The 17,126-nt window shown below is 43.5% G+C and overlaps 3 protein-coding genes across 4 annotated transcripts in view; all 3 read right to left on the bottom strand.

Moving 5' to 3' along the window:
- LOC146493984 (uncharacterized) overlaps positions 1–17,126 on the bottom strand; it is a 139,015-nt gene that overhangs the window by 57,140 nt on the left and 64,749 nt on the right. The gene's annotated exons all lie outside the window — the stretch shown is intronic.
- The window catches only part of LOC146493985 (galactose-specific lectin nattectin-like), a 47,190-nt gene continuing 34,587 nt past the window's right edge, over positions 4,524–17,126 (bottom strand). Inside the window, exons 1-6 of one of the 2 annotated variants that reach the window (XM_085146661.1) lie at positions 6,476–6,696; positions 6,283–6,386; positions 5,604–5,689; positions 5,346–5,480; positions 4,944–5,055; positions 4,524–4,768 (exon numbers count right to left, since the gene is read on the bottom strand). In XM_085146661.1, coding sequence (XP_085002787.1) covers positions 4,701–4,768; positions 4,944–5,055; positions 5,346–5,480; positions 5,604–5,689; positions 6,283–6,386; positions 6,476–6,630 — 660 coding nt within the window. In that variant the 5' untranslated portion in view covers positions 6,631–6,696 and the 3' untranslated portion in view covers positions 4,524–4,700. Of the gene's footprint in view, positions 4,769–4,943; positions 5,056–5,345; positions 5,481–5,603; positions 5,690–6,282; positions 6,387–6,475; positions 6,697–17,126 lie in introns of those variants that run through there. The other variant, XM_085146660.1, reaches the window with a different exon arrangement.
- Positions 6,822–16,674, bottom strand: LOC146493986 (uncharacterized). Its single transcript, XM_085144973.1, has 7 exons — positions 16,415–16,674; positions 14,523–14,555; positions 11,723–11,824; positions 10,520–10,613; positions 10,281–10,386; positions 7,284–8,718; positions 6,822–6,841 (listed from the first exon to the last, which is right to left on the bottom strand). Exons 1-7 carry the CDS (start codon positions 16,446–16,448, stop codon positions 6,822–6,824), a joined length of 1,824 nt encoding a protein of 607 aa, XP_085001099.1. The 5' UTR covers positions 16,449–16,674.

Below are 17,126 nucleotides of genomic sequence, written 5' to 3'. Positions count from 1 at the left end.
CGTATTTAAAATACAAAATATGAGTAACTGTATTCCGTTACAGTTACCGTTTAAAAAGGTGGTATTTAGAATACAGTTACTTTGTTGAAATAAATGGATTACACGGCGGTACTTCCCTGTTTCATATTGTGGCGGGTCAGGACTGTTTGGGTTTTGTTTGACAGCTACGTTCTGTTGTTCCAGGCGGCAGCGTTAAGGTTGCCATGGTTACAGGGTGACGCTCTCTCTGCGTGTTTCCTGGGTGAGAGAGCGCCTGTTGTTGTTGTGCTAAGCTAACAGGCAGAATGCTACCGGTATAGAGATTGAAAATGTGACGTCATTCAAGGGTAAAACCGCAAAGAATTCTGGGAACTCGTGGCAAGAGGTACTAGCGCACGCAGGCTTTCAATTGAAATCAGTTACACGGCGATAAAAAGAAACACAAAAGACTGTCAAGAAGCTGTTGTATTATTAACTGCAATAGCCGGTCGCATGACAGCCACGGGAAGCCGACGGGTAAAGAGATCGTTTTTTATCGGATTACGTCGTTGAAGAGAAATTATTCGAGCCATGTTTCTGAATTAAAAAGAGGCGACGGATGGCCTGGATTGCAGCCATTCAAAGACCAAATATAACGTCCCAGAACACTCCAGCTCACAGGTTAGTCTGCTCCAAGCATTTCCACAAAAGTCAGTGTTTTGTAGTAGTTAATACGTCATTTTTCATAACATAATTGGTGATATAGGTTACAAGCAAGTCTGGCGCTGAACAGAAATTGTGGCGCTATGCTATCACTAATTGCCCAGTACGATTACAGCATACAATATTATTGTCACTGCTACATTTCTGTAATGCGAACCAGAAATTATTTCCACTACTAATTAATTACCGTTGAGCTCAAAGGTCCTATTAATAAATGGTTAACGAATGTGTATTCATGAAGACGATTTGTGAGACTGGTAAACTTATTATATGTACGATGGTCTTTCGTTCTACACGGTGCAGTTCATGGTCCTGTACCCATCCGTCGGTAAACTGTACCTGGGCTTGTTGCAGTGAGCTGAAGTTACTGAACTTCATGAGTGTATGCACTCACTCCAAGAACCATATAATTATAAATATGAGCGTGGTGAAAGTTGGGCAGCACGCAAACGTATTTTGTCCACTCTGTGTGCTTGTAAGGGTCTAACCCTTTCACTCCTTTGATTTTTTTCCTCGTATCTTTTCTTTGCCTTTTCATCAAGTCTGTCTTTGTACGGACCGGCATTGTTCTCCTTCGTTTTGTACATAACTTTTTTGGGGGGCAAAGAAAAAGCAAGAAGGTATTGGAACCGGAGAATGAACGTTTTGCGGTGCTGCAAATGCTTGCATTTGATGCGGTACTTGGATTGTTTTGCCACGAGTTACCGGCATGCAATGCGCGAAAGTCACGTGGTCTGTCAAGCGCTAAAGAATGTAGCATCATGGGCAGTGTAGTCCGTGCTGCAGGGAGAATGGACTGCCATACCCGTTATGTGTCTGTGAGCGAGGGAGGCAGAAAAAGGAAAAGTACGAGCTGTCATCGAGCAAAAACGGGAGCTGGAAGCATGTAAATATAATAATAACCACTGCAGCCAAGAAGAGAGCCTGACGAGCCCAGTTGTAAGTAAGCTATTAAGACTCGACTGTACACCGTGTTCGTGTTTTCCTCCGAAACAATAAGTTCTGTTGGAGCAGCCTTTCAACGCCTCTCTCTGTCTCTCGCTAGCAAAGTTGACCCAGACAACAAAGTAAAGCTAGTTTTCGGCTACGAGCCCGACACGAACTAACCGTATTAGCCAGAGGTCCCTTTACTACGGTTCGGAGCCGCAAACCTTCAGTAACAGTAATAAATCACAGCAATAGTACATTCATGTAGTTGTAAACAGCATGATAATATATTAAGTAATCCAAAGTATTCAGAATACGTTACTCTCATTGAGTAACGTAACGGAATACGTTACAGAATACATTTTGGGGCATGTATTCTGTATTCTGTAATGGAATACATTTTAAAAGTAACCTTCCAACACTGTATATAGCGCTTTACACTACATCCAGTTATCCTTCACGCACACATTCACACACTGGTGATGGCAGCTACATGTAGCCACAGCCGCCCTGGGGCGCACTGACAGAGGCGAGGCTGCCGGACACTGGCGCCACCGGGCCCTCTGACCACCACCAGTAGGCAACAGGTGAAGTGTCTTGCCCAAGGACACAACGACCGAGACTGTCCAAGCCGGGGCTCGAACCGGCAACCTTCCGATTACAAGACAAACTCCAAACTCTTGAGCCACGATCGCCCACAACTGTGGGTGTTCAACACACCAGTGTTTACAGTGGTTTTAAATGGGGTGGTACAGCAGGTATTTATGACGGCTATTTAATGATTACTGGATGTTACTATAAAACAAACAGGTCCATGATATGAATGTAACAGACGGGCAGGAGTACAGCTGAGAACATATTTGACTGGAAAATATTCTGCTTTGCATGAAACATCTCCACACGTCTCTCAGTATGAACATACAGAAGGTCTTTTTCTTATATTAAGATGTCTCAGGATTAAATGTGGAGACACAAAGACGACTTTCACTGGTCGATCAGCAGGCTGTATGTGGCCCACCATGTAAGATGACTTTGACATCTCTGATCTACATGGAGACGATTACTAGAAGCTCCACGTTTCTAGTTATCAGCTGTTTGTAGAGCTCTGATTATTGTTTACAGCTAACGGTCATCACAGCAGCATTAATCTGTTTGTGTCATCCATAAATGTATATTTCCTTATTCTGATATTAAATACTACACTTTTCATCACATTATTCAGACTGATTAAGATACAATAACATTATTTAATCTCACACTGGGAAAATTCACCTGTTACAGCAGCAAAAGAGTCAGAAGGAAAAAATGAATCAAAAACATGTTAAAGAGTAAAAATGTCAAATATAGAATCATCTTAAAAATCTTAGATCCAAAGTAATTTATATCATATACAATGTTACTGTTTACACTAAAATACACAAAGAATTGGTCACATGATTTTTTTTAATATCTGCATAAAATAAGGTGGCTATGATAAAAGATTACAATAGAATAAAATAGAGTTTTTTCTGCTCAATCCAAAAAACACAAACGTAAACCTGTTGGCAGAAGTTTAGGTTCAGTCTGATTAATATTTAACTTTCACACAACATAAAAATCTGCTGTTCTGAGGTCATTCACATTTATCTTCTGTATGAGCCACTGCAGCAGCACGAAGAGTCGCTCTCTCACCTCCAGCTTTCACTTATCCCTTTAAACTCCTGTCTGAGTCTGTCTGCATCCTGAACAGCAGCAGTGTTTCCCCATATGAGCCAGTTTGCCCCCTCAGGTCCTCATGTGGGTCCTTTTAGCTACAGGTGACCGTGTTTTTGCCTGAACGACCTGCCAGAGGAACTGAAAGAATCAGCGACCTGCTAAAAATCACTCAGCAGAAATTCTGACAGTCACATTTCTCACAACTCCAGTTTAGAAAACTGGATCAAGCTTCTTTCATTTGTGAAAGCCAAAACAAAGCCCATCTTATCAAAGCAGCTTTTTGAGACTGTAATCCCTGCCTTTGTTACATCTAGGCTGGATTACTGTAACACACTTTACTGTGGGGTTAGTGATGCATCCATTAGACGTCTGCAGGTTGTGCAAACTGCTGCAGCGCGTCTTTTAACTGGAACAAAATAATCACATTACTGGCGATGATGAGGATGTAACATCCTGGACAGGGAGGAACGCTGGTTTGAGGGCGGAGTCAAGGAGGCCATTTACGTGAAAAGGGAAAGACCATCTCTGAATGGAGGAGGGGCCTAAGGGTACATCTGTCACCATCTTACATGCTGTGATTGCAGCCATTCCCCAACTCTCTGTGAATGGGACTCATGGTTATTGATCAGTGGTTGTTGATCAATGGTCATGAGAATTTGCATAATTAAGATGAAGGAACTGACCCCCCAGCCCATTGTTCCTTCAGTGGGCTGGTTTCAGTCAGTAGATGTAGACGTGAGCCTGCATGTAAGACAGGCCTCTTCTCTTTCTGAGTTTAAAACTCTTCTTAAGACACATTTATTTGCTCTTGTAAGGGGCTGACTCAATATGGCTTTTTAACATGTTTTATTATTTTATTTAATCTTTTAATTTGTTGTTGTTGTTTGTTTATGCTATTTGTATATGTACAGCACTTTGTGATCTCTGGTTTTGTGTTAAAGTGCTTTATAAGTAAAGCTGGTACGGTATGGTAAAGTTGCAAAAAGAGATAAATATATAATTTTACACAAATATGATTAAGCTGATTCTTTTCTTCAGATTTAAAAATAACTGCGTTATCAGCATCAGCTGATGAGATCCCAGGATCAGAAGTACTGATGGTGTATTTATGTCACACAGGTTTTTCCATCACAGCTGCAGGGAGACAGAAAGCAGCTCGTTTTCAGCTTTATTAAGATGATCAGATGATGAAGCATGAATGACTCACTTTCAGGTCAACATTTCAGTTCCTTTACATTTTATTGAATTTATTTTCCTGTTTATTGTGATATGAAATCATATTTATCAATAAATCTTCGAGCAGTGATGTCATCGAGGCTTGACATCCTGCTGGAAGTGACATCAGCAGTGAGGCTGTGACATCATCATGTCAGATGTGTGAGGACACGAAGGAGCAGTTATGGACCTCTGACACAAACAAAGCGGCTCTGTAAGTCACACCATTGGTCGTTGACATAATCTCGTCCTGTAAAGAATCAAAATGAAGAAATAAAATCAGAGGTCTGTGCTGTAAACGTTTTCTTCTTCTTCTCTAATGTAAAAAGAACAAACACAGTTCTTATAAAGACCTAAGATTACATGACTTTAGTCAATATAAAAACCAAACACATTTCATCAACAGTCCCACTTTCAGTTTGTACCTCCATAGATTATCTCCATACAGTCTTCTCTTCCTCCATAGTTGTCTGGTTGTCCACTGCCCCAGTTTGTGAAGTTAAACTGGGAACCATCACTCCACATCCACACAGTTTCCTGGAAGAATAAAGTTCAGTTTGTTCTGATGTACTTTGATGCATCTATGCTGAGAGTGCAGACATGAGACCTCTTACACCACTCGAACACAATGAAGGTTCATTTTGTTTGTGGAGGTAAAAAATGAAAAGAAAAGTCAAGTCAACAGCAACATCTGTCTCCAGGAACAAAGTCCTGATTAATCCGTCTGTCACATGTTGACCTTTGAATCAAACTGATGAATATGAAGAGAAAAATATGAAAAATCAGAAACAGCTGCAGCTCATCCTCTTTATCTATGAAACACTTACAGTCTTTATGTCGTTGCCTCCAACCCAAGCTGTCAGATACGACCCTGCTGCTGTGCGAGTGAGCTCTCTGATGAAGGTGTACTCAGCTGTGCTGTGGAATGAGGCCAGATGTCCACCGAGTGTCTGACAGGAACTCTGAGGAGGAAGATGAGGTGCACAGAAGATGAAAAGTGTGAGAATGCATTTAAAATCAGTCAAAGACAGAAACTCTTTATATCATCAGTGATGCAGCGACAGCTGCTGTTATTTCTAATGTACCTCAGCATCAGTCCAGGTCTTCATGCTGCTGTTAAAGATGAAACAGCGACCTCCAAACCAAGTCCAACCAGGAGGGCAGGAAGGAGCTGCAGCATGATTGTAAAGTTAGTAGAGCAAAGGTCCATGAAATTATATGTTAACATGTTGTTCAACATAAAAACAATGCGTAAGAATCCAACATTCAGATTCAGAAAACTTTATTTATCCCCGAGGGGCAATTGAGAGACTGACCTTGCTGACCGTACATACAATACACAAACACATGAAGTTGAGAATGGAAAATGTTTTATAGACGTGCTTTATCTTTGCTCCTAATGAATCAGCATCTGAGTCCACGTCAAAGAGAAGCATCCAATCCTCTTATTTTAGCTGCTGGTTCTTTAACTGACTGACTACAGCAGCAGTGATTATTTAGTGCGACACAAGCAGCAGTTCAAGTGTAATTTATGAGTAATTAAATCTGATTAATACAGAATTGATTCTGATTTATTCTCAAGAACTTTCTGAAAACTGTGATTTCAATCCGTTCACTCAGGATCTGCAAAAGAACTGAAAACGTTTTCATGTCTGATAATTTCAGTGACTTCTTTATAACAGAAATATGAATTCTTTAATAATGATTAATAATTATCTGTACATATAATTGAATTCACAGAGTCATGAAGTTTAAAGTTCTTACCCTGACAGCCATAAAACACCTCCAGGTACTTGTAGGTGCCACCACAGGGGTCTCCAAACACTGTGTCTGATGCTCTAACAGTACAGTTGTTCTGCCAGTTACACCTGTGAATGCAGGTCAAAGGTGAGTCAGCAGAGGACTGAAATACGCCGTGTCAACTGAGAGAAGATGGAAAGAGAGTCAGCATCTGTACCTTTTAGTTACATATTCTGTACTATTGGGACTCGAACAGTTAACATTTTGGAGCTGTTCGACAGGACGTCCATCAGAGCACGTGGTGTTGTCACGGCGACCATAATTAGCCCAGGAGACGACTATAACCAGTCCTTCACCTGAGGAAGAGTTCATGAACTGTAACCATGTTTGTAGTTCTATCAAATGAATCCACTAAAGTTACAATAAATGAGAAAAATAAATCTGACCACACTGAAGGTTCGCCTGAGATCCTTCACATATTACACTGTGGACTGACAAAGAAACACATCACGTTAGAAACTGTAATGATTCATGTACAGATGTGACTGATTATTAGTTTATAATCACAGATGTAACAGACTCTCTGCAACAGGGCCGTGCAGAGAGGTTTAAAGGGGCGGGTGCTCAAAGTTAAAAAGGGGCACATTGAACCAGGCTGAATAACAACAACACACATTCATCAAGAATCTAATATGGGCGACAAGGCAAAGCAAACGTAGCCGATGTTTTACTTGATGGGTACAATGTTGCTGTTGAGGGGTTGCTGCTGCTGCTGCTGATAGTGCTGCTGCTGCTGCTGATAGTGCTGCCGCTGCTGCTGCTGCTGCCGATAGTGCTGCTGCTGCTGCTGCTGATGGTGCTGCTGCTGCCGATGGTGCTGCTGCCGATAGTGCTGCTGCTGCTGCTGATAGTGCTGCCGCTGCTGCTGCTGCTGCCGATAGTGCTGCCGCTGCTGCTGCTGCTGCCAATAGTGCTGCTGCTGCTGCTGCCGATGGTGCTGCTGCTGCCGATGGTGCTGCTGCTGCCGATAGTGCTGCTGCTGCTGCCGATGGTGCTGCTGCTGCCGATGGTGCTGCTGCTGCCGATGGTGCTGCTGCTGCCGATAGTGCTGCTGCTGCTGCCGATGGTGCTGCTGCTGCCGATAGTGCTGCTGCTGCTGCCGATAGTGCTGCTGCTGCTGCCGATAGTGCTGCTGCTGCTGCCGATGGTGCTGCTGCTGCCGATAGTGCTGCTGCTGCTGCCGCCGATAGTGCTGCTGCTGCCGATAGTGCTGCTGCTGCCGATGGTGCTGCTGCTGCCGATGGTGCTGCTGCTGCCGATAGTGCTGCTGCTGCCGATGGTGCTGCTGCTGCCGATGGTGCTGCTGCTGCCGATAGTGCTGCTGCTGATAGTGCTGCTGCTGCCGATAGTGCTGCTGCTGCTGCCGATAGTGCTGCTGCTGCTGCTGCCGATAGTGCTGCTGCTGCTGCCGATGGTGCTGCTGCTGCCGATAGTGCTGCTGCTGCTGCCGATAGTGCTGCTGCTGCTGCTGCTGCCGATAGTGCTGCTGCTGCCGATAGTGCTGCTGCTGCTGCCGATGGTGCTGCTGCTGCCGATAGTGCTGCTGCTGCTGCCGATAGTGCTGCTGCTGCCGATAGTGCTGCTGCTGCCGATAGTGCTGCTGCTGCTGCCGATAGTGCTGCTGCTGCCGATAGTGCTGCTGCTGCTGCTGCCGATAGTGCTGCTGCTGCCGATAGTGCTGCTGCTGCCGATAGTGCTGCTGCTGCTGCCGATGGTGCTGCTGCTGCCGATAGTGCTGCTGCTGCTGCCGATAGTGCTGCTGCTGCTGCTGCCGATAGTGCTGCTGCTGCCGATAGTGCTGCTGCTGCTGCCGATAGTGCTGCTGCTGCCGATAGTGCTGCTGCTGCTGCTGCCGATAGTGCTGCTGCTGCCGATAGTGCTGCTGCTGCCGATGGTGCTGCTGCTGCCGATAGTGCTGCTGCTGCTGCTGCCGATAGTGCTGCTGCTGCCGATAGTGCTGCTGCTGCTGCTGCCGATAGTGCTGCTGCTGCCGATAGTGCTGCTGCTGCTGCTGCCGATAGTGCTGCTGCTGCCGATAGTGCTGCTGCTGCCGATAGTGCTGCTGCTGCTGCTGCCGATAGTGCTGCTGCTGCCGATAGTGCTGCTGCTGCCGATAGTGCTGCTGCTGCCGATAGTGCTGCTGCTGCCGATAGTGCTGCTGCTGCTGCTGCCGATAGTGCTGCTGCTGCTGATAGTGCTACTGCTGCCGATAGTGCTGCTGCTGCCGATAGTGCTGCTGCTGCTGCCGATAGTGCTGCTGCTGCCGATAGTGCTGCTGCTGCCGATAGTGCTGCTGCTGCTGATAGTGCTGCTGCTGCCGATAGTGCTGCTGCTGCTGCCGATAGTGCTGCTGCTGCTGCTGCTGATAGTGCTGGAGGGCAGGGCTGTGCTGATCTGAGACTGTAGACATTAAAAGTCCATAGGAGAGATGGTAGCTGAATAAACAAGTGTCATGAGATAATAACAAAATGCAAAGATTGGTGACAGCGCTTGGAACCATAAGGCAACAAAAACTGTGAGAAATAATTTAGGCTCTGCCTGTGAATCACTCTTTGCTTCTCTTCTTCCTTCCATCCCATCATCTCATATATCACTCTCCACTTGCTGTCTATCTGAGAACAAGGCACAACTTGCTATTGCAATAAACTATAATCTAATTATCCACACCTAACAACTCTTGCACTTCATCTATAATAAAATGATGAGAGAAAAATGTTATAGCTGGTACAACTGGTACATGTGCTCTTTGTAATCCAGCTGCTGAGGGATCCACAGCCTTTAGTAGCCTCACACAGCTCTACTGTTTCCTCCTCATGTCCTTACCAGGCATGTCTGGACAATGTTATATCATGAGTAATATTTTTTTTTTAAATCCATCTAAATAAAACACACACATGCACACACAGTGACGTTTTAGACCTTCTTCAGAATACTGTATATACTATGGGCATCATGGTGCTGATCCAGAATCCTTACATTATTATTTATTACTAGAGCTACAATAATAAAGCAATGAGGAGGGGGAAGTAATAAATATGAAATAATGTATTTATGATGATTCCATTTGTTTCACTATCCACTCTGTGCAGGAGCAAAGCTTATTACATTTTTAAACTGTAGAGATACAATAATTTTACTGCTGTAAAATCCAAATTTTGTCTTATTTAAAATATAAATCTAATATAATCTGCTTCTTAATGTTTGTTCTTTAAAATACAGCGTGTGTTTTTTAAAATATTATAATAATGCATAATTATGTGGACATGCATATTAGATCGTTTTTTAGTGAAATATAATCCCTCCAGAAAGGCAGGAAAAGCCCGGAAACTTACTTTAAAACTAAATATGTTCCCTAAAACGGTGACAGAGCTACAGACCCATGACAGCCTTACACAGGTAGCCAGCAGCTATGACCAGCACTACTTGTGCAGTTAATAAAAGGACAGGTAATGTTTGTCACGCTGTTGCACACACAGCACGCTCGTTTGTTTCAGTTCGTCAGTTGCAACAAGACAACTTACCAACGTGTCCGTAATAAGCTAATACTCCTGTGTGCTACACACTACAGTGTACGCTGTACACCTACTCACTGGTTTTGTCGCATCAGTCTCTGTCTCTGAGTTAATTTGTGTTTCTCCTGCAGCTCGGGACCGCAAAAAATGCGCGTGCTCTTTGTGAGCTCGTTCCCGGCTCGTAACCAGCGCGTTCTGCCGTCAAGGGCGATCATTGGTTAAATGTGATCATGTGACTGATGCAAGCCAGATCCTTTTCTTTAGCAAAACTGTTAAATATTATTGTTGAGGGGCACAGACAGGACTCTGCACACACACATTAAAAAAAATAATGAATAATATTTTTTTAAAAAGTTGCCTCAACAAAAGGGCACTTTGGGCACCCATCAGGAAAGGGGCGGGTGCTCAAGCCCCTCTAGCCCCCCCCCCCCCCCCCCCCCCTGCACGTGCCTGCTCTGGGACGCAGTTGAAGGTGATGTCCAGGTAGGTGCAGACGCTGGGATTACAGGTACAGACCATGTTTGTATTTATTTCACACACTTCCTTCAAGTCACAGCTGCAGGGAGACAAAAAGCAAATTTCCAGGTTTGTTGAAGTGATCAGTTCATGATTTCTAATATCTGCATTCATTTGAACTGCTGGTGCTTTTTATTGTAATCAAAGCAGTTAAACTACCCGACAGTGTTCACCTTTCCTTGATGAAGTTCAGATCGTGAAGCTGAGAGCAGATTTCTTTATCTGCACATCTGTACAAAACTGACTGCACAGCCACCACTCCACTGACTGTTACACACACAATGAGACAAAAGGACACATGAAATGTTAATATCAATAACGCAGGTTTAAGACACTTTGGCTTCACTTTACAGACTCAGAAGTTGCAGTCAGATCCTAAATGCTTCTGCTCTTGGCTCTTGATGGGGGTGGTCACACTTTCTCCCTCTCTCTTATCTTTCCTGCTTGGCTTCTCATCTGCTTTGTATAGTCTTGGATATTCTCTAACCTTAAGAGAGTCTCAAAGACTTGTTCTCTGAAACATAAAGAAGAATTATGGATTTGAGCCCACCCTCCTGGGCTTGGGAGAGCCTGATTGTCCTGCAGAGATGTTTGCTTTGCTAGTTCTGGCTGATTGGAGCTGGCTTGGCTTATCGAAGAACAAGAAGCAGCTACAGCTGTTCAAAACCCCTCAAAACTGGCCGACATGATAGACGATGGGCAGGGCTGTGAGTACTCAGACTGTGTTTGTTTTAACGCAATATGGAGAAGATCTTGAAGAAGAACAACGAGAAGAGACCTGGTGACCAAAGATGGACATTAGACCAACTGTAAAATTGGAAGCAGTTTGTTGTTAACCAAAACAACTATCATCTTCATCTGTTGCAGATGTTTGTGTAATGTATGTTTGGTCTGAAGGGTAAGATGGTGCAGCCTTAACCCAATTTCCCTCAGGATGAATAAAGTCTTATCCATCAATCAACCAAAATAGGTGACTGTGTAAAAATGAGATTCATTCCCTACGATGGTCACCTTTGAGCGGGAACATCACAGATGTAATAAAACATTCAAATCTCATTGAAACAAATAATCATCACTTTATAGGTTCAAGTGCACAGTGTGGAGGATGTCATAAGGCCTTGAGGCAATCAAATATTTATCAGTGTTTTAAGTTGTAAATTGGTCAGATTTGACCCGAACATGACGCGAAAGTTTGAATATAATTCTTTTATTAAACTTCATGATTTGAAGCTGAGAGTCTGCACTTCAGTCACATCCTGACTGTCCAATTTAAGATCCACTGTGGTGATGTACGGGAGCAAAAACAAGTCACTGGGCATATTCTTATGGACCTGACTTTACACCCAGCTTTAACGTACAAACTACACCCTTCTTACCACAGCTCAGCTGTAGGACACTGTCGACGTTAAAGGTGATCACTCTCCTTGTGGATATGGCCGTCACATTGGAAGGTAAAGCGAGCTGGGCTCTGGTAAACCCTGTAATAAAAACTGAATGCATGAATATAATTTTATACATATTTTCCAGTACAGCAGCATAAACAAAAACAAACTAGACTATCAATATATGTTAAGATATGAGGAACAGCACAATATATACAAGTCACCAAGTAATAAATACTCAGGGTTGACAGATATGATTATAAATACATATCAACAAATTAACTGCAACATTACAGAGTAAGAAAGAGTGTCTGCAAAACTATTGCAGTGTTTACATTGTATTAAATGGAGGAGTTGTACAGAATAATCTCAGTCTCTCACTGAGCGACTACTTTTAATTAACTGCTTTAGCCCACTTACAATGAAAATTTAAAAAAAACCTTGTTCATGTGTAGCATGTTAACACTATTGGAAGGAAAAATAACTTGAACTCCAATTTTGAAAACACAACTTTCTTTTCTTTTATAAAGCTCTGACTTGTATTATGAGTCTGTGGTCTGGGAGAGAGTCTGTAACTCTGTCTGCAAAATATAATGACCAATGTTGGACAATTATATAGTTCTTCTATAATTTTGCACACAACAGTTTTTTGCAGCTGTTTATCTAAAAATGCAGCCATGGCGTTTTTTAAACAAACATTTCAAACTATTTACAGAACAATCAGCTGTTCTGCATCAAATCTGATGCCACACAAATTATTTGTGCCACTCCAAAAAATCATTTGTGTCACTATGAGATGAAGGAGAACAACAGCCTGATACCTGCAGGCCTGACAGCAGCAGATGTGTCACTGCTGTAACACCTGTAACACTCAGCAGTCGCCTCATTGTTCTGACACAACAACACTATTGACTACACTACACACTAACTACACACTAACTACACACTAACTACACAACATTTGTGCTAAACGTCGCAAATCTCTCACATCTCAAAACACGCCGTCACTCCTAAAACTTCCCCCTGTCATGTTGTCATATCATTTTTTGATTGGTTGACATGGTACATTTTTCCACCAATAGGAAAGGGCGGAGTTTTTTGCTTTCATCTTTGCTCACAGGCTTCCGAGCGTTTTCCTTATAAAACGCAGTTTTTACCGTTTCTCCCGCAGTAAATATAAACAGCGACAGTATTCAGGAAGAAAAACAAACATTGCAGATATTTTATCATAACTCTGGTTTTACGATCAACACAATTTAAAAACTGGTATAAAGTCCACACTTTGTCCATCAGTTGTTCTGTCTGTCCTGCTCACATCTCCAATGGTTGTACACGTTGTCATTAACTTCACTCCACATCAGCCGCTTTGCTAAAACTCCGATGTCGGCACATAAGGACGCTGTCATAGCCTGTCAGCGACGTTGATTAGCTGCGTATATACGAATGTGAATCGCATCATTGGCTGGACTATGGGATAAGGTGGCATCGTTCTGACCCCATACAGGAGCAGCCAGTCACTGACTCACACTGCAAAACACAATTGTTAAAGTTTTAATTTTAATTTCAATTCAGGTTAGAGTTTTTTTTGTGCGCAACGCAGATTTTCTGTGCGCAGAGACCTGCCAGCAGCCGCGATTGCACACATGCGCAGCTTAGAGGGAACATTGCCGACAACATTACTGGCCTTGATCAGTTTAGTCAGTCTGTTGGCATCTGCGACCCTCAACCTACTGCCCCAGCATGCAACAGCGTAGAGGATCGCACTGGCCACAACAGACTCTTGGAAAATCCTGAGCATTGTCCTACAGATGTGGACGGACCTCAGTCACCTCTAAAAATAGAGTTGAATCTTGCCCTTCCTGTAAAGTTCTTTCGTGTTTTTAACCCAGTACAATTTATTGTCTATGTATACTCCGAGGTATTTCTAGTCCTCCACGACGTCTAGATTGACCTTGTGGATTCAAGTGTTTCCTGGTCTTCCTGAAGTCCACTATCAGTTCCTTGGTCTTTGCCACGTTGAGCTGCAGATGATTCTGCACCCAGGAGAGTCGGCCTGATGGGGCTGGTAAGCAAACTGAAGCGCATCCTGATGTGGTCTGAGTATGGGTCGAAGCTGGTCCAGGATGAGTCTTTCCAGGGTCTTCATGATGTGGGAGGTCAGTGTCACAGGCCCGTTAGTCTAATTTCTCCCAGCTGTGTCTCCCTCCTGTTGCCCATTCCCAGATTACTTCCCAGTGTATTTAAGCCCTGTTTTTCTCTGTGTCAGTGTCGCGTCGTACCCTCTTTATGCTGTGTGTTTGCCTCCTGTGCCTGTTTAGTTTCTTTGTTAGTTTCTTAGTTTCTTACCCCTAAGGGTACATCTGTCACCCTCTTACAATGCTGTGATTGCAGCCATTCCCCAACTCTCTGTGAATGGGACTCATGACCATTGATCAAGATCAGTGGTTGTTGATCAATGGTCATGAGAATTTGCATAATTATGATTAAGGAACTGACCTCCCAGCCCATTGTTCCTTCAGTGGGCTGGTTTCAGTCATTATGCAAATGTACTGTTTATACGATTGAGGAAACCTGCAGTCAGCTGAGACTGAAGACGTCACCTGGATGAGTGACGAAACGTTTCTCCCACAAAACGCTACGTCCAATGAACAGAATCAACTTTTGGAGATTTACTTACCTGGATGATTGAGGATGCATCAAAACAAAACATGAGAACTAAAAACGCTGGGTCGGAATGACCCAGGACCATAACATTAAGTATCTGTGAATTATGAGCAAACACTACAACCTTTACCTGAAGTCATGAGTAAATACGCTGCTCCCAGCACTGAAAGACACAGACAGAAACATCAGTGTTGGACTGTGTGTTGAATACAGTGGATTTATTCAACTTAATTTCAGCTTCATTTGAATAGTACAAAAAAGGAGGAACACACACATGTAAAGGAAGCACTCAAAATATGCGTTATCCTAATTGTTTATAAAGTCAGCAAAGAGGCACAGAAAAGAAGATCAGACACCAGCGAGGGAGGATAAGAAGGACAGACGCAACAACATTGTCATCCCCTATGTAGCCGGTGTATCAGAAAAACTCAGGAGAGTTTTCTCCAAGCATGACATCCCGGTGTACTTCAGACCCAGCAACACACTCAGACACAAACTGGTTCATCCGAACGACAAAACTACTGAAAACAAACTTAACAATGTGATGCATGCTGTACAGCAGCGAGGAATGCCCAGACCTCTACATCGGAGAGACCAAACAGCCACTTCACAAGCGCATGGCACAACACAGAAGAGCCACCTCCACAGGACAAGACTCAGCTGTCCATCTGCATCTAAAGGTCAAAGGTCACTCTTCTGAGGATGCCAATGTTCACATTTTGGACAGAGAGGACAGATGGTTTGAAAGAGGAGTGAAAGAAGCATCTATGTCCACTGTGAGCGACCATCTTTGAACAGAGGCGGTGGTTTACGACACCAACTCTCTGCCATCTATAATCCAGTTTTGAGTTCCCTCCCCAGACGCCTTAACGCCCACTCACATCCTGGACCATCTGACCTCAGGAAATCACATGATAAGGTGGGGCCAGGTTTCACAATGAGCTCACCTGAAACTCTGGCTGATTGGGACCCACACCCAGTTTCACACCTTGGCTCAGGCGATTAGAGGATCATCAGGGGTCCTTTTGTCCCTCTGTGGGGGGAAACTCCCACTAGGTTTAAATCTGGGACTCTCCACCATTTGACCTTAGAACTGAAGAAGCTTCTCGGATGAAGGTGAAACGTCTTCAAGCAACTTAAAGAAGTCCAGACGCTTTTCTTTGCAAGCTCCTTTGAGTACCAAATAACACTTTACATCATAAAGTAAAGATCCCAGAATAAGACAGGGAAAAGCACAACAATTGAATCGACATATACAGCGCACAATGTTCCTTACCAATGTGCATCTTTTTGTGTTTTTGTGATTTTTATGCCTCGTTGTGTCTTCCTGCAATGCACTGATAACAGTCTGTCATCAAGAACTGATCAACACTGGCCTCAGTCTAAACCCGGACTTTACTTTGAAATAGACCCATAATATATCACCTGAGATTGTGAGACCACCATGTGCTCCATTTGTTATTGTCAGGAACAACAAGTAACTCAGGGGAAACAAAAGCAGGGATTCAAAGCTGGCTATCGCTTCAAGCTTTGGAAACAACAACGCTAACCCTCGCTTCCATCCATTTTCCCCACCAACACCAGATCCCTCATAAACAAAACAAGGACCCAGGACTCCAACAAAGACTCGAGCAAGGAAACCGGCAATGGACTCTGTGCACTAGGGCTAGTTAAATAGTAATATTTACAGACTATAGCCCTCGCATCGGCAGTCAATGCTAAATGCTGCTGTAATTCTTGGTCGTAGATGAACATTTACAAGATAATTATGTACGTTGTGGTAAACTTAAACATGTTCTTAGTAAATGATCAGCCATGAATTCCTCTCAGGACTCTGTGAAGCCTAACTGTCCTGCTGAGGTGATGCAAACATGTATTTAGGATGTTAGATTAACTGATCCAATAAAGCAGAAAGAAAAGCATGTCACAGTACAGCACAGTGGAAAGCTAGAACAGGATTAGACTGAACATGTGCAGCTGATTTCATGTAGAAATAAAGGATTATCAGTGTGTTGTACTCACACAGTGTGCTGCTGAGTCCGGAGCAGAGCATCATGTTAGGAGATCTGGATTACAGTGAAGAGCTGATGGAGGATCAAACACAGAGCTGCTGGATTTATTCTGTTTCAGTAACACCTGTGATGTACGTGTGTCTGTATGCAAAACACATAAAAACCCTGAAAAGCAGGATCTGTTCCTTCTCAGCTGCAGCAGGAAATAAAACTACTTTACATTAAAAGTTATATAAGCCTGGATCAGCTGACCCAGAGACAGCTGGGAGAGGCTCATCATTTTAAACATGATTAATGGTAGATTACATTTATTTTAACATTTAATAAAATGATGATGTAGATGATTGCAAACATGTTGTTCCAAAGTTTAGGAGCTACAGTTTGCCATTTATCCTGAATTAGAAAAGTAGTTAAGAAACGAATGGATGGGAATCGAGTATCAAGCTGAAATAAACAGTTAAATAAAAATGCTGTTATCCATCCATCCGCTTATCCTTTTCAGGGTTGCGGGGGGCGCTGGAGCCTATCCCAGCTGTCATAGGGCGAGAGGCGGGGTCCACCCTGGACATGTCGCCAGTCTGTCACAGGGCCAACACACAGGGACAGACAACCATTCGCACTCACATTCATTTGCACATTCACACCTAGTGACAATTTGGATTATCCAATTAACCTATCCCCACAAGCTGCATGTCTTTGGATGGTGGGAGGAAGCCGGAGTA

The sequence above is a fragment of the Neolamprologus multifasciatus genome, chromosome 20 (assembly GCF_963576455.1).
Source record: "Neolamprologus multifasciatus chromosome 20, fNeoMul1.2, whole genome shotgun sequence".
Taxonomy (NCBI): Eukaryota; Metazoa; Chordata; class Actinopteri; order Cichliformes; family Cichlidae; genus Neolamprologus; species Neolamprologus multifasciatus.
Note: the sequence above shows the minus strand (reverse complement) of the source record. Positions and strands in the feature narration are given on the sequence as shown.

Coding starts and splice junctions, on each gene's coding strand:
- LOC146493986 (XM_085144973.1), bottom strand. CDS start 16,448: ATGATGCTCTGCTCCGGACTCAGCAGCACACTGT. Junction 14,556..16,414: donor CGGACTCAGCAGCACACTGT/GTGAGTACAACA, acceptor TGTGTCTTTCAG/TGCTGGGAGCAGCGTATTTA. Junction 10,614..11,722: donor TGTCCTACAGCTGAGCTGTG/GTAAGAAGGGTG, acceptor TGTGTGTAACAG/TCAGTGGAGTGGTGGCTGTG.